The sequence below is a fragment of the Chrysemys picta genome, chromosome 8 (assembly GCF_011386835.1).
Source record: "Chrysemys picta bellii isolate R12L10 chromosome 8, ASM1138683v2, whole genome shotgun sequence".
NCBI classification, from domain to species: Eukaryota; Metazoa; Chordata; order Testudines; family Emydidae; genus Chrysemys; species Chrysemys picta.
In genome coordinates, this window is record NC_088798.1 from 64,344,748 (window position 1) to 64,360,954 (window position 16,207).

The window sequence follows — 16,207 nt, forward strand, 5'->3', positions numbered from 1 at the left end:
ATTTCTTTGCTTGGCTATAGTTGCCTACCATATACATTCTATATCGAATGCAAAAACTATATGAAATGGACACTTCTGGGTTCAACCCAGGCCAGTAAGGGGTTGTCACCACGTGCCCTGTAACCATGGGTGCCTCTGTGCTGTGCAGCTGTGGCTCGGAGCCCTGATACCTGCAGCGGACTCACAGCACAGTAGCTTCTCCGTGGCTTTCACCAGCCTGGTTACTCCTTGAAGGGTAACACCAATAGCCCTTGTAGCCATGTTTCCCCCAAACAGGTTTCCCTGTAGTTTCCAGTCCCTCCCACTAGAACATTCACAAAACCTTATCAAGTTCTCCTCTCCTTTAAAGAGACAGTAGACAGCAGTCTATTAGCTTACCTGAGGTTCACACCTTCCCCTTCAATCACAGCACTGAGTTGGTTTATAGTGAAAGTAAAACCACTTTATTAATAAAAGGACATGGGTTTAAGAGTTATCAAGTAGAAGGAATAAGCATAGGAATGATCACAAACAAACAAAAGTGAAAATATGCTATTAAGACAGAAACTCAACAAACTAGAATCTTTTGTTCATATTCGTTTTTTCACCATAGTCCTTCTTCCAGCATAGTCCTTAGCCAGGATCCAAACACAGTTCACAGCACTTGGTTTCTTTGTGTCCGCAGGTGAAGGATGACGTAGTGGTTTACTCCCCCTGTCTTTATAGCCCAGTAAACCCTTGAAATGTATTATTCTGAAGTGTACCTCCAGGTAAAGTTCCTTTCCCCTGCTGGGTGTAGACGCCATCCTGGCTTCTCCCCAGCTGGTGATTTTAACAATGCAAATGATCTTCCTGCAATCTCAAATTTGTAATCTGAACATTGCATTACATCATCCGCTTTCTGGAGTGTTCTGATCTACAGCAGGGTTGTGTGTGCTGTTCATGAATGCGGATGTATATGAGCAATTCTCAAAGGAAAGAAAAATAGTTTTTTTTTGTTTTTAAAGGAATGAAATTCTAATCAAAACAAAATGGTGTTAATGTTTTCTATCATTTACTTTTAAAAAGTCTAGGATAGCACTCGGGCTTATCACATATTGTGCCATCCCCACCCTCCATAGATTGGCATTATTGCTAAAGAAAAAGATAGTTTAGGTAAATATTTTGCTTCATTTTTACGGGCAGCCACTATAGGTTGAACATTTCTGTGACACATTGGCCCATTGGTGGTTCGCTACTCTGTCAGCAACTCTTGTCAGCCCTAGCATGCTCAGTGCACCTTAAATACTGTTGTCATGGTATTTATCCAAAGGTGGCATGTAAGAAATCATTGGAAAACTAGTAATATTCTTGCATGGTGTATGTACATTTACTTACAAAACTTATACTCTACTTACATCATGCAAGAATATTAATGATCAGTGAATTATTATTTTTCTGATGATTTATTATAGCCCACTTTTTGGATAAATATTATGACAACGGTGGGTGAGGGTGCACTGAGCAAACATTAACAAGACCTTTAACACATTTTAGTTTTGATTAGAATTTCATTCCTTTAAAAAAAAATCCAAAAACTATTTTGTCTCCATAGAAAGCAGATAAGGTAATGCACGTGATCAGATTACAAACTTGATGCTGTTTGGAGCTTGGTATGTAGAAACTACTGAAACTCAGGGTTGTTAGAATTTGGGATGTTGATGCTGTTCCAGATGGATTGAGCATTTGCCACCAAAGGCTGGCCGTCAGAAGACGTAGGCATCATATGTTAAGGATTTCAGTGCAGGATTGGTTCAGCATTGGCACAGACACTGACACAAAGCTTGTCAAGCTTGTTTCACAGTATATCGTGGATGCTTTCTGGCTTTGCTCTGTTGAAGTATTCATATTTATGCCTCTTGAATCATGTTTTGATCATGGATCTCACCATTTTCCCAAGGTGCTGAAGCTCTCTAGGAAGATGAATTCTGGAGTATACAAATAAATATTTCCATATGTGTTCTACTTATTCCAGATTCTTCATCATTGCATATCTGTTCAGCCAATGAAGGTTTCATATTTGCTAATTATGGGCAAAAATGAGCAAGTGCATCCAAAGGTATATAGGAGGATGGAAATCCAATGGCCAAGGGATTGCATAGGCTCTACTGGTACCTTTCTGCCAGGCCTTGTTGTATTATTGGGCTCCTTCCTGTTGATGGAAATTTGACACACTTCTATATATTTGTTTGTTACAACCCACACTACTCATGAAGTCTCAATATATCTACCTTTTAATTATGTTTATTGGTCTTATTAGTAAAGGAACATTCCAGTAATGCTTCCTGGGAACATGATTCACAGGGTTTAATTCTCTATGACCTTGTGTAGCTGACACTATCTTGGTCCACACACTGGGGATTGAACTGGGAAACTCCAGAGCTAAAGGCATGAACTGCTATAGTTTCAGCTAAAGATCTAAGACTGTAGCTGGGCATGTAACAATGTAGCCAAGGGCTGTAACAACTCATTTTCACAGTTTCAGGGTAGTTGCACCTCTGGGGCTGTTGAGGGCACCCATTTAATAGCTGGGAGCCAGAAACCTTTGCCTCTTTTGGGCTGAAACCCACAACTCTTTCCCTCTTGACTGGGCTTTAAGGCTGCACACAGGGCCATCCTTACCCATACGCAAAGTACGCAACTGTGTAGGGCACTAGGAAATTTGGTGCTGTGTGTGCTGTTCCAGTCCCTGCTCCGCCTCTTCCCCATGGCCCCCGCTCCGCCCCACCCCCACCCCCACTCCCATGAGGACTGAAGCAGGGCCGGGACGGCACTCACTGGCAGTGGGAAGTGCAGTGGCCTGGCCCCAGCCATGCTGCAGGTGAGTGCTGGGGGGTGGTTCCCCCCTGTGTCCCAAGCAGCCCCCCTCCCCCATGGAGGCCTGGGGCCAGCTCGCCCCACCCCGCCACGGAGGCCTGCCTCCCCCCCCACAGGGGGGCTGCGTAGGGCCCCAGAATAGCTAGGGACGACCCTGGCTGCACAGCTCCCTGCCTTACACTGTGATATCCCCAGCAAGCCAGCCTGCCTCAATAGGCCAGCATCTGCACTTTGCTTGTTACCAGAGGGCTCTGAAGAGTATAATTGCCAGCAGTTCCAAGTTACCATACAGCTCTTTCCATGCAATCACACTTATTCTTCAGATAAAGGCATTACAGAGAAAACATATATTTTAAAACAACATTGCTGTATACATGCCAACAGCTTATCATCAGTCTTACGGGGTCCCAGTAGGACAAAGTCCTCTCAACTCTTCTGCAAGGCTTGGGGTCCCCCTTGGACAGCAGGTCATTTCTGTTTGCTGGAAGAAGGCCCTGAGTCAGTTTAAGTTTGGCCTGTTTATCCAAAATTCCTTCCTTTTTGTCTTTTGGTCTATGAGTATCCAGTTTGCACTAGTGTAACCCTTCTGCCAGGTAAAGCCAGCAGCAACAAGGGCCAGGTTCAGTATCTAGGGGTTCTTTCAACAATACAACATAAAACTGGCATGAGCCCCAACCCAGTGACCTGGGACAACTGCACACCACTCTCTGGGTGCCTCTAAGAGGCAAAACTTCCCCTCTTGTAAAGCACAGAGTCTGAGTGTAGCAAAAACTTTTAATAAAAGGAGGGAATTAACTCAGCATGAATTTGGGAACACACCGCAACTAGGGCTCATAAACACAAACCATGAGCAAAAGACCCACCCCCAAGTAAGTTGGCAGTGTCCTTTTCCCCTCAGGGTCTTAAGTCCAGCAACCCACAAGTCCCTTTAATGTGCCCGTCGCTTCTCTGTATGCCACTCACAGTTGCTGTCCTTGGCCAGTGCAGCCCCAGAGTTCAGAGGTTCATCTGCAAAGTTCACCTCCCACCCTGTGTGGAAGGCAGGGTGGTGGTGGTGGTAAGGCAGCACCTTACACGCTTCACTGCTCGGGCACTCCCTTGTTGCCCCAAGGGCTGATTGCCACGCCTCTGCAAGGCTCTGCTCTAGCCCTTTCCCCAACCGCTCTGCTGGTCGTGCCTCTCTGCCAGCTGCTCTGTGGGCCACTTGCCACGCCTCTGCACCAGCTGCTCACTTGCCACACTTAACACAGCTCTCTGTGATTTCAGCTGCTAGAATGGGAGCCTCACTGCTGGTGCACACTGGACAGTCTCTTGCAATAGAAACACTGTCCCAAAGTTGGTCTAATACTTAGACCTAGATATCAGTGATTTCAGCTCTGCAGTCTGTAATAAGATTCTCTATTGAGTCTAAATTAGCTCATTTATTATGCCATGGAGAGAGGAAGGGTCAAAGGGCATCTAGGACCCTTAAACAGGGCCCACGCTACCAGGTACAAGTACCTGTTCCTACCCTCTCTCAACTCATTGGTTTTGGAACCCATGTCCCCTGCCTACCGAGTGCTGTTCAGTTAGGGGTGAGTCCCTCCACTGGGGTATGCCAGGTACAGTTCTGCAGCCCTCGGTTCACACAACAAGGATAGCAACCCTTTATTATTCCTGCCCCAATAACAAGGAGACTGGGGATTTAACACCAGCCACAAGTGATCATTTGGGCAAGCAGTCCCATCATGCTGAGCCCCTAGGCAGGATCCGTGCAAATGAGATCAGCTTCTGAAATCTTTTTACACAGCTCACCACTACTATGAAGTAGAACAGAATCACACATAAACTGTTCATATAATACAGTGCAGCCCAATGATACTGCCAGATATGGGACCTTATTAAATTAAGGTAAGTTGCCATATCTGTCACACTCAGATCCTCTGCGGATCAGCACAAAGCAGGACTTGTAACAAGCTCATCAGTGGATTACACTTGTACTTACTAATATCTGTGCAGAGTGCAAATAAATTCCATTCAAACTTGGTAACTTTTTACACCCACATTGCACAGGGGTTAAGTCAAGACACCAGAGAGCCAGAATCAAAGTGTGTCACACATCTGCAATGAACTTGTTCTGCCGGCAGAGTACATTCCTAGGTCAACTAGATTACACAAATTCCCATTTACAACTTGCATTCTTTTTAAACTAGGTGAGACTTATAGCTACATTTCCCTGGCATTGGATAGAAGTTATTATTTCTAACTCCAGTTATCTGATGCTGTCAGAGCTTTACTAACTAGACAAAGTTCATTCCTATGTCTATTTACTGCATGAAGTTTCACCTTCATTATGTTTCTCTTTCAACTGTTACCCTAGATGCCTGCTGATGCCCCAAAGGACTATATAAATTCCTCTGGGACATACCATGGGAGCTTTCTAGTGAAGGTTATGACTTAGCATCCATCACCTGCTAAAAACTGCATAAACACATGATATTGCATTGCTTGTAAGGGGTTCTTATTTCTGTGAGCCTAATAGATGATTCTTTATTTAGGCTCAGAATGAGACCTGTGGAGTACTGGATGAGGACAATTTATTGGACTCTGAAAGATGGCTTTTAAACACTGATGACAATACCCTAAACCCTGCAGGACTCTGATGGTAGACAGTTCATAAAATGTTTCTGGAGTACAGTCCGTTGCTTGGCTCCTGTCAGCTGTGATTTTGATAGATGCCTCAGGTGTAAGTTGGGATGCCCACTTACACTGTCTCTAGGTACATGGGGTTTCAAAATCCATAGAGATCTAGGATTACAAATTTCTTGGAATCCAGAGCAATATGGATGGTAGGGGGAACTTTGTTTCCTTACATCCGTGACAAATCTGTACTGATTTTGACAGACATCACCACAGCCATGTATCATATGCACTAGTAGGGGGAGCTCATTCCTGTTGTTTGTGTCAAGAAACTGTCTAGCCTGAGGAAGTGGTGCATTCCATATCAAGTTGCACCTCTAGCTCTCTGTTTTTTTTCCATGCAAGAACATGGTCTTGGCAGACAGCCTCATTTTTAATTTATCAGCCCCATCATGAGGGGTTTTTCAAGTTTTTGGCCATGTCGATATTCCAAACTACAGGGATCCTTCAAAAAGCTCCCTTTGTCTTGAAGGAGAATTCATTGTGCCTTCAGTTTTTATTCTGTAGGAAATAGTGATCCAAAATCCTTGAACAGCTTTCTTCTAGCTTGGAGCCATACTCTGCTGTATCCCTTTATGCTTCAGCAATGGTACCGATTGCAAGAGTTCTGTCCTTTGTGGGCATGTCAGTATTTATATTTGGAGCTATTACCCCTGCCGCTGAAGCATCTAGTCTGCCTTTCAATTCTTCCACATCTGTTTTCACAGTATCAAAGTCAAATGCATTATCCAGGTCTGAGATTCCTAAATTTCATGGCTTACGATGTGGTGTATTGTGAAATTCTGATCTGGAGTCCTCTTAAGCTGTTAAGGGAATATTTCTGGAAAGTCATAAATCTTTGAGGAAAACCGATGCCTTAAAATGGAAAAGATTTTCAATTTGTGCTACTGACCAAGACTGTGCATCTTCCACTTCTTCAGTGCCTTGTATTGTTTGCTGTCTCTAAATGACCGATTTACCGAGGAGTTCAGCGTGGGTTCATTTTGTGGAAATATCTGTAACTTGTGTTTGGAGGAGGTGAAATACTTGGTTTGGGATGGGCTGGTTATCTTATATAGGGATGATTTGTCTGTTTTCAGATTAGTATTAGCACATAGTATTCCAGAGAGACACTTTATAAGAGAATGAGGACAAATATAATTGTCCAGCCAAGGATTATCCATATTTGCACATTCTACAGTGAAACAATTTCTGAAACAATTGCATGTTTTTTCCACCCACTTGAGAACAAATACTCTCCTTGAAATTAAATTTGATGATTTGATATCACTGTGGGAGCCCTTTGGAAAATATTCTTTACATCACCTGTACTTACAGCATTGCTAGAATGGGTGAGATCTAAGTCCTGATGGCTGAATTCCCTTAAAATAAAGATAATGTGATACCATCCTTTACCTGATCTTTATTTACCAGGACTTTTCTCTGAACCTTATAACTTACAGGGGAGGTAATGGTATATAGGCTAGGTCAGTGTTTCTCAAAGTGTTGGGTGTTCCTCTTTGGCATGGTGTGAAGGACAACTGTGCTTGAGAGAAGCATGAAAGTTGTATACATTAACACATGGCAGGGTAGTCAGGTGAACATGATTTATTTCATTTTCCTAAAGCAAGGCTCAGCTTTAGAAAGTTTGGGAAAACACTAGTCTAGATGTTAAAGAGCTCTTGGCTATGGCTTAGGTAGGACCAAACCCTTTTGTTAGTCTTCCATATTATTTGTAGCATAGGGAGTTAAATCCAGGGGCCCAGAGGTTGTTTCAGTGAATTAGAACCTGTAGGCAGATCTGCTGTGAGCTACTATGTGTCCCAGTACTTTGGGATCTAAAGTCAAGCTCCCCTTGATCCAAAGCCCTTTGCCCAACGTATCTAAGAAAATATCTCCTTTGTGGACACTTCAGGCTGCTACCTTGAACTCAGTGCTTACATTTATAAAGCATTATTCTTGGCTTGTCAACTAGATGGGATGGTCAATTTGGGATAGCAGTCCTATGATCTTCACTTTTCTTTAGACCTATATCCTTAAAGGCTGTGTGACTTCTAGTTAATATCTCTTAAGTGGGGCTCTCTACAGGCAGTTTTTGAAGGAGAAATAAGGACTATTTGTCTGTCTAACTAGTTTTGTGAGATGTCAGTCTATATAGGTCCACATGCACCACTCAGGTGCCCTGCTTCTTCAGAGTCTTTGTAAAGGGTTTTGAATAGGTGGGAGAAGGACTTTTGATGTGTTTGGGGATGAAAGGAACTTGGATTATGGATTTTTATGTAACTCTATCCAAATGGTCAGTCCTGTGCGAGTGAGCAGTACCGCCAGTTGTCACTGCTTTTAGATGGTTTTGACTCTGTCTGCTGAAGGTACATGTGCATACCACAAGAGTAGCTTTACAGTATACTTGCCGTCAGCTTGATGAACCACAGTTGCAGGTTAAGTGGACTTTTTATTTTTTTCATTGACGCCACAATTTAAAAAATAATCACATTAATTTTCATATTAAATCTTCTGTTTAAAGACAGACCTAGTGAATGCTGTGCTAGGCCTTGTGTGTCATTTTCATCTGACTATTTTTATAGTTGGCCTGTCACTCCCTGAAAATGAAAATGTTGGCCAACAATTGCCCATACTGTAGCTGCATGAATGGTGGACCCCTAAGAGATAGTGACTGTGCACTCTCCCTCCATGCTAAACTATTAATTTGAATCTCTAATTCACCATTTTCTTAATCTACGCATCCCATAATTCACATGTAAAAACCCAGTGGTCTCATTCCATTTCTCAGTAATGGTTTAATAACAGAGACAGTGCTGTATTAAGGTCTAATATTACTAATACTTCATTACTTTTACAAAATAAACTACAGAGCATATGCTATGAGCTGTTATCATAACTGAACAGCACTTGTCAAATGAGTGCATCATGTTTGTTACTAATAAACATATGCTATATTTAGACATTTTAAGCTAGTCATTCATCTTGCAACTTGCAGAATCATTTTGTTTATATCATAATGATGTTTGTGACTCTGTTTTACATTCAATATAAAAAGTTGTATTCTTTTCCCTAAAGTCTTCCTTCAGTATCTTACATGTTTTATTATATGTCCACAGAACAGGTTTGTTTACTCCAGACATGGCCTTTGAGGCTATAGTTAAAAAACAGATAGTGAAGCTGAAAGGGCCTTGCTTAAAAAGCGTGGATCTGGTGATGCAAGAGTTAATCAACACTGTCAAGAAATGCACTAAAAAGGTAACTTCTGAATGGGTTCATTAATAGTTGAAGTGCACTTGTCAATCTAGTGTTATGGAAGATAATATAATGGGCAAGATGCTTTGCCATGTGGCTCTACACAGAAAAACGATGCAATGACATGAGATGGTATGGTTCTACATTTGTGTCTTAGTTGCTTTCTTATCCAGTTTACTCAGTTTACAAATAAAAAGTACTGTAATACTGAGCTTGGTTTCTGATGCTCAAAATGGCTTGTTTCTAGATCTTGCATCATCGCCAGCGTGGTTTGTTTTTTCAGAAAAAAAAAAGTCAAGTGCTGGCCCCATTTTCACCTGTATAACCATATTGCTACAGTTGGTGTTGCATGGCTATTACTGAAGGCATAATATAGAGAAAATGGGATCAGATAGATGGCCCTGCAAATTAAACTCAATTAACATTTCTGTTGAGGCATAAGCCAGAGAAATCCAGCATTGGAAGTTGTCTTTGCAGCACGGGCAATAGGAAAAAGTAGTAGTCTTTCTTTTGTAGTAAGTAGATCAGATTCCAAATATATTCAGAGAGCAGTTCTGCTGAGTAAAAAGCATTTTTGCACAGAAACTTTTCAGAGTAGAACCGTACTTAAGTGTCCAAGTGGTGAAATACCCTCCTGTGCTGTTTCTCATATATGCAAATCCATACCTCATCATCACCAACTTTCAAGAGGCTACAAGGTAGAAACATGAGAAAATCCAATCTCCCCTTGATTTGCCCACACTTACCCCACTGGGAGTTATGCATGTGGGTGGAAGGATGAACTAGTCTGAAGAATTGCAGAACGCATGTAGGAAACAAATTGCATTGGAAAGAACTGTTGTGCAATTGGCTTCCCTAAAGTAAATAGTGTGTGTACTCAATAATGAAACATTAATTTAAGGTCCCAACAAGTATAGTAAAATGAGTATAGTATGAATGAGTATTCTGGCTGATTGGTCTGCATACAGTGTGTACCTGGGTTTATTTATACTTTTTAAAAAGAAAACCTTTTATTTTCCTCTTGTGACTAAAAAGTTCAGGTTTTAGTGTGGAACTGAATTCAATATAGAAATCAGAAGTCAGTTGTATATGCCTTGGTTATAGGGGATAACATTTTCAAGTGTCAAAGTCTGATTTTTCAAAAGTGGCTTAGCCTCCTAAGTGCCTTGATCACTTGAAAACTACATATGATCAAAAATGGATCCACAGTGACCACCATTAACTGAAAATGGCTTAGGCCCCAGATAAGGCCAAAATGCTTTTAATAACAATGATGGAAAGCATGTGCGAGTCACAGTGGTGGGCTAGTCATCTGTCCTCATGTCTTAATCTTGGGAACATCGGAATTTTTGTACTGGATCAGACCAACGGTCCATCTCATCTAGTAGCTTGTCAGTACCAGATACTTCATAGTTTCTTCCTAGTCCCCACAGAGTTGGTGGGTTGATTTTTGCTTCTGAAATACTCTTGTGTTTATATTCCTTATAATTTGTTACCCAATCTCATAAACGTCTAATCCTCTTTAATCCTAAACTCTTAACCTCAATCTCCTGTGCCAGAACAATTATGTGTTTAAATGTTTCCTTTTAATCAGCTTTAAACGTGTGGCCTTTTTCATGTTCTCTTTTATACAATGAGAAGAGGGTAAATGGGAACTCTTAGTTTATTCTCCATATCATTCACTGGTTCTATACCTTTGCTATGCCCTCTCTTATTAGTCCCCTCATTAAACTATACGCTTCTTTAAAAAAAATAAAAAAATTATTGGCTTTTAAAGAGCCCTAGTCTTTTAAACTTCCCCTCAGAAGGAAGTCTTTCTATGTTTCTAATCATTTTCAATGCCCTTCTCTAGAACCTGTCTATTTCTGCTAGATCCCTTTCTGAGATGGTAAGAACAGAACACAATATTCAAGGTAAGGGCAGGTTATCCATTTATTTAATGGCAGTATTACATTTTCAATACCCTCTGTTCCTTTCTTAATACAACCTAACTTCTTGTTTTGTTTTTTTAGACCTCCATTGCACATTCATTGGGTGTCTTCATTGTGCTATCCTCAGTGATTCCTGGATCTTCTTCCTAGGCAGTTATGGTTTAGATCCAACCATATGTGGGGGCTGTAAAGTGTTCCTTCCAATGTACATCACCTTACATTTCTTTTCCATGAATGTGATCTACAATAGTTTTGCCCAATGATCTACTTGGCGAGGACTTTCTGTAGTTCTTGGTCTTCTTTTGTCCTGACCAACATAAATCATGTCATTTGCAAATATTGTCATTTCACTGATTACTTTCTTGTACAGATCACTGATACCTATTTTAAACACTGCCAGTCCTCGTCTAGATTCTTTGGGCACCCCATGATTAGCATCTTTCTTTGATGAAAGCTGACAGTTTATTTCCTCTATTTGTTTTGTCTCTTAACCAGTTTATAATGATGACAGTTCTTTAGGTCAGTATGTTAGGTCCCTTAACAGTCTAAGGGATGTTATAAAAGGCTTTTTCAAACATGTAAATAAATAACTGTCTCTCCTTTATCCACTTTCTTATTGTCACTCTCAAAGATCAATAATTCTTTTTCAGAAACATGCTGTTTTGTCCCTATCCTATCCTGTGTCTGTTCATGTTTTATGCTATTATCTCTCTGATTTCAAACAATGTGCCTGGTAAGACATGCTGATCTGTAGCTTTCACAATCTTGTCTCTTTAAGAGAGAGACACAATGTTGGTTTCCTTATGGTCCTCTAATATAGCAGCTTATTTTTAATAGATTACATTTCCTCAGTAGCTTAGCTACTTCATTCTTATGTACCTTCAGAACTCTAGGTATACCATATGATCCTGGGGACTTATTTAATTTCACTTTCTTCCAGCACCTCTCTTTTGACATGTAAGTCTGACAGCGCTTCATCTTTATTACCTGAAAAGGGTAAGTCCGACATAAGTATTTCCCAACATACTCGATGCTGCAGACTGATGCACAGAAGTAGATGGGCAAAATTTTCAGAAGCACTTAAGACCAATTTTTCAGAAGCAACTCAGTCACCTTAGGAGATATCATTTTCTCTCAGGGGCTGCCCATCCATATAGGCGAACTAGGCAGTCACCTAGGATTCCAAGTTAAAGGGGGCACCAAATTCAAGGAAAAAAATTAAATAAAAAAAATAAAATAAAATGAAAAAATGAAAAAGATAAAAAAAAACAAATAAAATAACGAAGATGTCATTATTTCAATTCCCGTACGTGTACAGAGGGATTATGAATTATAATTCATCTCTCTACATTTCTGAGAATTTATTATGTCAAATCTTTTATTTACTGCAAAATAAATAATATTTTAGTGAAAATTTTTTTCAACTTGCGACATAGGGTCAAAATGACCCACTCTGCAATTTTGATAAGCAATAACTCAGCCACAATGAAACACATCCGCCAGCGGCAAGAGCTGCAATGCTAGTAACAGCCTAACTTGAATATACATCAAGGTTTCATAGTCGGAAATTCATGTAGAGCGGAGAGTCGGCATTGACTCATGAAAATTCAAAAGACATTGATGCTACAGATTTGTGTAGTGAGCTTCAGGCTTTTTCAAGATGACTTAAGAAATATGCCACTCCTGAAGAAGTACTGAAGTTTTATTGTGAAAATAAACTCTCAGACAGTTTTCCAAACATTTTTATAGCTCTACGCGTTCTTTTAACTTTGCCAGTTTCCGTAGCTACTGGGGAACATACCTTCTCAAAGTTAAAATTGATAAAAACATATCTGCACTCAACAATGGTACAAGAGAGACTTGTTGGCCTTGCCACAATGTCAATAGAGCATGAAATAGCTGGAAAACTGGATCAAAAAGAACTAGTGACTGAATTTTCAAAACTTAGAGCAAGGAAAGTCATGTTTTAAGAGCATCCAACCCCTCCTCTCATTCCTGATGGCCCCGGGACCCTTGCCCCCATTCATTCCCTCTGTTCCCTGCCCTCTGACTACCCCGACCCCATCCACCCCCCCGAACTCCCCTGCCCTCTATCCAACACCCCTCCCTGCTCCCTTACCGCGCTGCCTGGAGGTGGCTGGCGGCATTACAGCCATGCCGGGCCGTGCGGCTGGAGCTGGGCCGGGCTGAAGCTGTGGGGGAGGGGGAACAGTCGGCAGCTCAGGAGCCGGGCAGGAGAGTCTTGTGGGCCACCGTAGTGGGTGCCTGCCCCGCCCCTAAGAGCCAGAGGGACCTGCCGGGGGACAAGGTGGGGAGTCCCGGCGGTGCTTACCTGGGGCGGCTCCTGGAAAGCATAGGGCAGGTCCCTTTGGCTCGTAGGGGCAGGGTAGTGTAGCTGGGGGGGAGCAGGGGGTTACCTGCCGCGGCGCGTGGCCCTCCTTGCGCCCCCCGCCCCAGCTCACCTCTGCTCCATCTCCCTGAGCATGAAGCCGCCGTTTGCTTCTCAGCCCTCCCAGGCTTCCCGCGTGAACAGCTGATTAGCGGGGGAGGGGGAGAAGCTGGGTGGAGCATTCAGGGGACGAGGCGGAGGGTAACAACACTTTATTCTTCCTGCCCCAATAACAGAGAAATTGGGGATCCCACAGCAGCCAAAGTGACCATTTGGGCGGCTGTGAGCTCATGCTAGGCGGGGTGGGTGTGCCTATGCAAACAAGATCAGCCCCTGAAGTTCTTTTCCACAACTCACCACAATTCACTACCAGATGTCAGGGTAGAGCTCATCCTGACTCTGCTTACAAGTGAAAGATGGCATTGCAGGTATCCTCACCCAAAGGGCCAGCCTCTGTTTTAGATTAGGGTTAGCCAAGTCAATGTGCAAATGCAACTTCTGGTGTCCATAGCACTCAAACAGCAACTGGTGATCCCTTCTGAAATCCATTAATGTAATCATTCACCCATTCGTGGATCAGACAGTGAAGGAAATGTATGCTCATTCTTATGTTTCCTTTAACGAAATTGGCATAACAGCACACAAGAACCTGACTGCAGAAATATAAGAGTCTTTTATCAGCTTTTTCATATCTCTTGTCAAAGAGTCAGGGGCAGGATCTTCACCACCATCTGAAATCTTTGCTGGCCTAGAGATTTGGCTAATTGCTTTGGCTGATTGTTTGCAAGAACAATCATTCTTTAACACATCATTCTGGAAAATCATAGATATTTTTGATAATGACCTAACCAGAAAAAAGCAAAGATTTTCACTGTGAACTTCCAGCAAGATTACTGTTCTTTTGTTCCCTTCATTTTGGCCCATTTGGAACAGATAGACACATGTAATCAAACTGATGATAATGGAGTCTCCTATTGAGTTTGATGGATGAGTAACAGTCATTTATCATGGGTCTTGAGATGAGATCAATGATCATTTTTTGACTTACAGCCCTGTCCGCAAGTGCCACAGGTGAAAACACTTGAAGATGAATGTGCACTGCTTTTAGCTTTACATCGTGTACGTCTCTCCTTGGTTGCAGCAGTCCATAAGCTCTTGAAGTCTTCCAGTCCAAGGTGGCAGAGCTGCTGCCATTGGGTCCTATTGTGGGTTAAAGCTTTAAGGTATTTGAGGTGCTCATTGCAAGATTGGAGGTTGGCTTTCAAAGGGTCATTGTAATGCTTCCCTGGTTTGCCCCAAAATGAGTTCCAATCTCTAATTCTCCGTAGAAGACAGCCTTTGGTATTGTATTCTCAGACATATGGGTCACATGACTGCACCATTTCAGCTGTGCTCTCACTATAAAAGCTTCAATGCCTACATAAATTATAAATATTTGTTACCAATTATACACTCTGGATTAGCCTGGAGTACAGTCATTCTATTTTGTAGCTATATCTGCATACCATCCTCCAATCCACTGATCTTTTAATACTTGCATTTTTTTAATACCTACTATTGTTAAAAGATCCTTGAAGAGACTGGTTCATGTCTTCCCACCTACTTATGAGACATTACCTTATTGGCACTGAAATCTAATACTGAGAATTGATGGAATTGTTATTTCAGTCTTTGAGAGAATGTTCCCAACTATCTACCTATCTCTGAAAATTGTATTACTTGTGGTTATAACATTAGGCACAAGAGTCATTGAGAACAAAGCCCTGATGTCAAAGGGGATCATGTGTCTGCTACCCAAATTGCTGACTAAGGCCATATGAACTTCACCTAAATCAGTCTATCTGAATGCCCAGTGTGCTTCTGTAAACCTCACAGCTTGCCAAGGGAGGCTGGGCTTGAACAAATTAGATGTGAAAATGGCCCTGAGCTGCTTTTTCAATAGCATTTAAACCCACAAAAGCCTCTGAATTCATACTGTTTGGAGATAGTCTTCTCCCAGAGATTGCCTAATTGATATAAATTTGTATGAAGACTCATTGAGGCCTTACTAGTATATCAATACATGATTGACTTAGTATATGACCTGCCAGTTTTAAAGCAGTTTCTGTAACAAGTCAGAGAAATTCCTCTATTTCAGAGGCTTAAAGATGCTCACTGGAGCTCAAGTCATGCATTTATTTGGATTTTCAGACCGATCAGCTACTCAGTTTGGGAGAGCAGCCCTGAACTCTTTCTGCAGCATAGTTTGTCTCAGCCCTCCTTTGGAGAAGTTTGCTATGGCTAATTCATCTTCAAATAGTGGGGAACAGCTATACAGCCAATACTCAAAGGAGAAAGGAAAGTTCCTTAGAATCATAGAAGATCAGGGTTGGAAGAGACCTCAGGAGGTCATTTAGTCCAACCCCCACACTTAGCAGTATGTCGTTCTTGAAGTACATGTATAGATCCACTCTCTCCATCCTCTTTCCTTATATTTTGGGAGAGCTTTGACATAGATTTTGATTAAGTGAACAGGAGTCAATGGTTTCGAGCTGCAGTTCCATGTTTGCTCTCATTCCAAACATTCAGTTCTGCAAAGGAACATGCACTCAAAATGGCCACTACTTTCTTGAGCATTCCATGAAGCAAATAGGCATGCAAGTTCCCAGAGTTTGGATCTATGCATATTGTATTAAACTACCCTTACTGGTAAGTACGCTTCATAGAGTCTTGTTAACTTTAGTACAGTGTTTACAAAACTTACTACTATCCAGAGTCTAGCGTAGATTCTCCATTTGTACCCTTTTAACATCACTCAGCAAGTTTAAATTCCTCCCCCTTTTGCCTTTTGTCAGCTGGCGACCTATCCAAGGCTATGTGAGGAAACGGAAAGGATTGTTGCTGGCCACATTCGAGACAGAGAGGAGAAGACCAAGGAACAGGTGGGAATAAACATGAAATCTGATGGGTCAGGAATTGAGTGATGAAGGACTTGAACCATTTTTGAAAAGCTTTAGCCATGGTAAATTGCTTGTGTTGAAAGTGTAACAGACATTGACGTATTAGATGTTGGAGAGGTGGGGAATGGAGAGAGGTTCTAGAGAAGGGAGGGAAGGAGAACAGCGCTGTTCCAAAGGCTCCTAATTTAGTCTGCCAGTCG

The 16,207-nt window shown here is 41.8% G+C and overlaps 1 protein-coding gene across 10 annotated transcripts in view; it reads left to right on the plus strand.

Moving 5' to 3' along the window:
- The window catches only part of DNM3 (dynamin 3), a 345,189-nt gene that overhangs the window by 105,423 nt on the left and 223,559 nt on the right, over positions 1 to 16,207 (plus strand). For all 10 annotated transcript variants that reach the window (XM_042851247.2, XM_065554695.1, XM_042851256.2 and 7 more), the window contains 2 exons: positions 8,613 to 8,751; positions 15,903 to 15,989. In XM_042851247.2, coding sequence (XP_042707181.2) covers positions 8,613 to 8,751; positions 15,903 to 15,989 — 226 coding nt within the window. The remainder of the gene's footprint in view (positions 1 to 8,612; positions 8,752 to 15,902; positions 15,990 to 16,207) is intronic.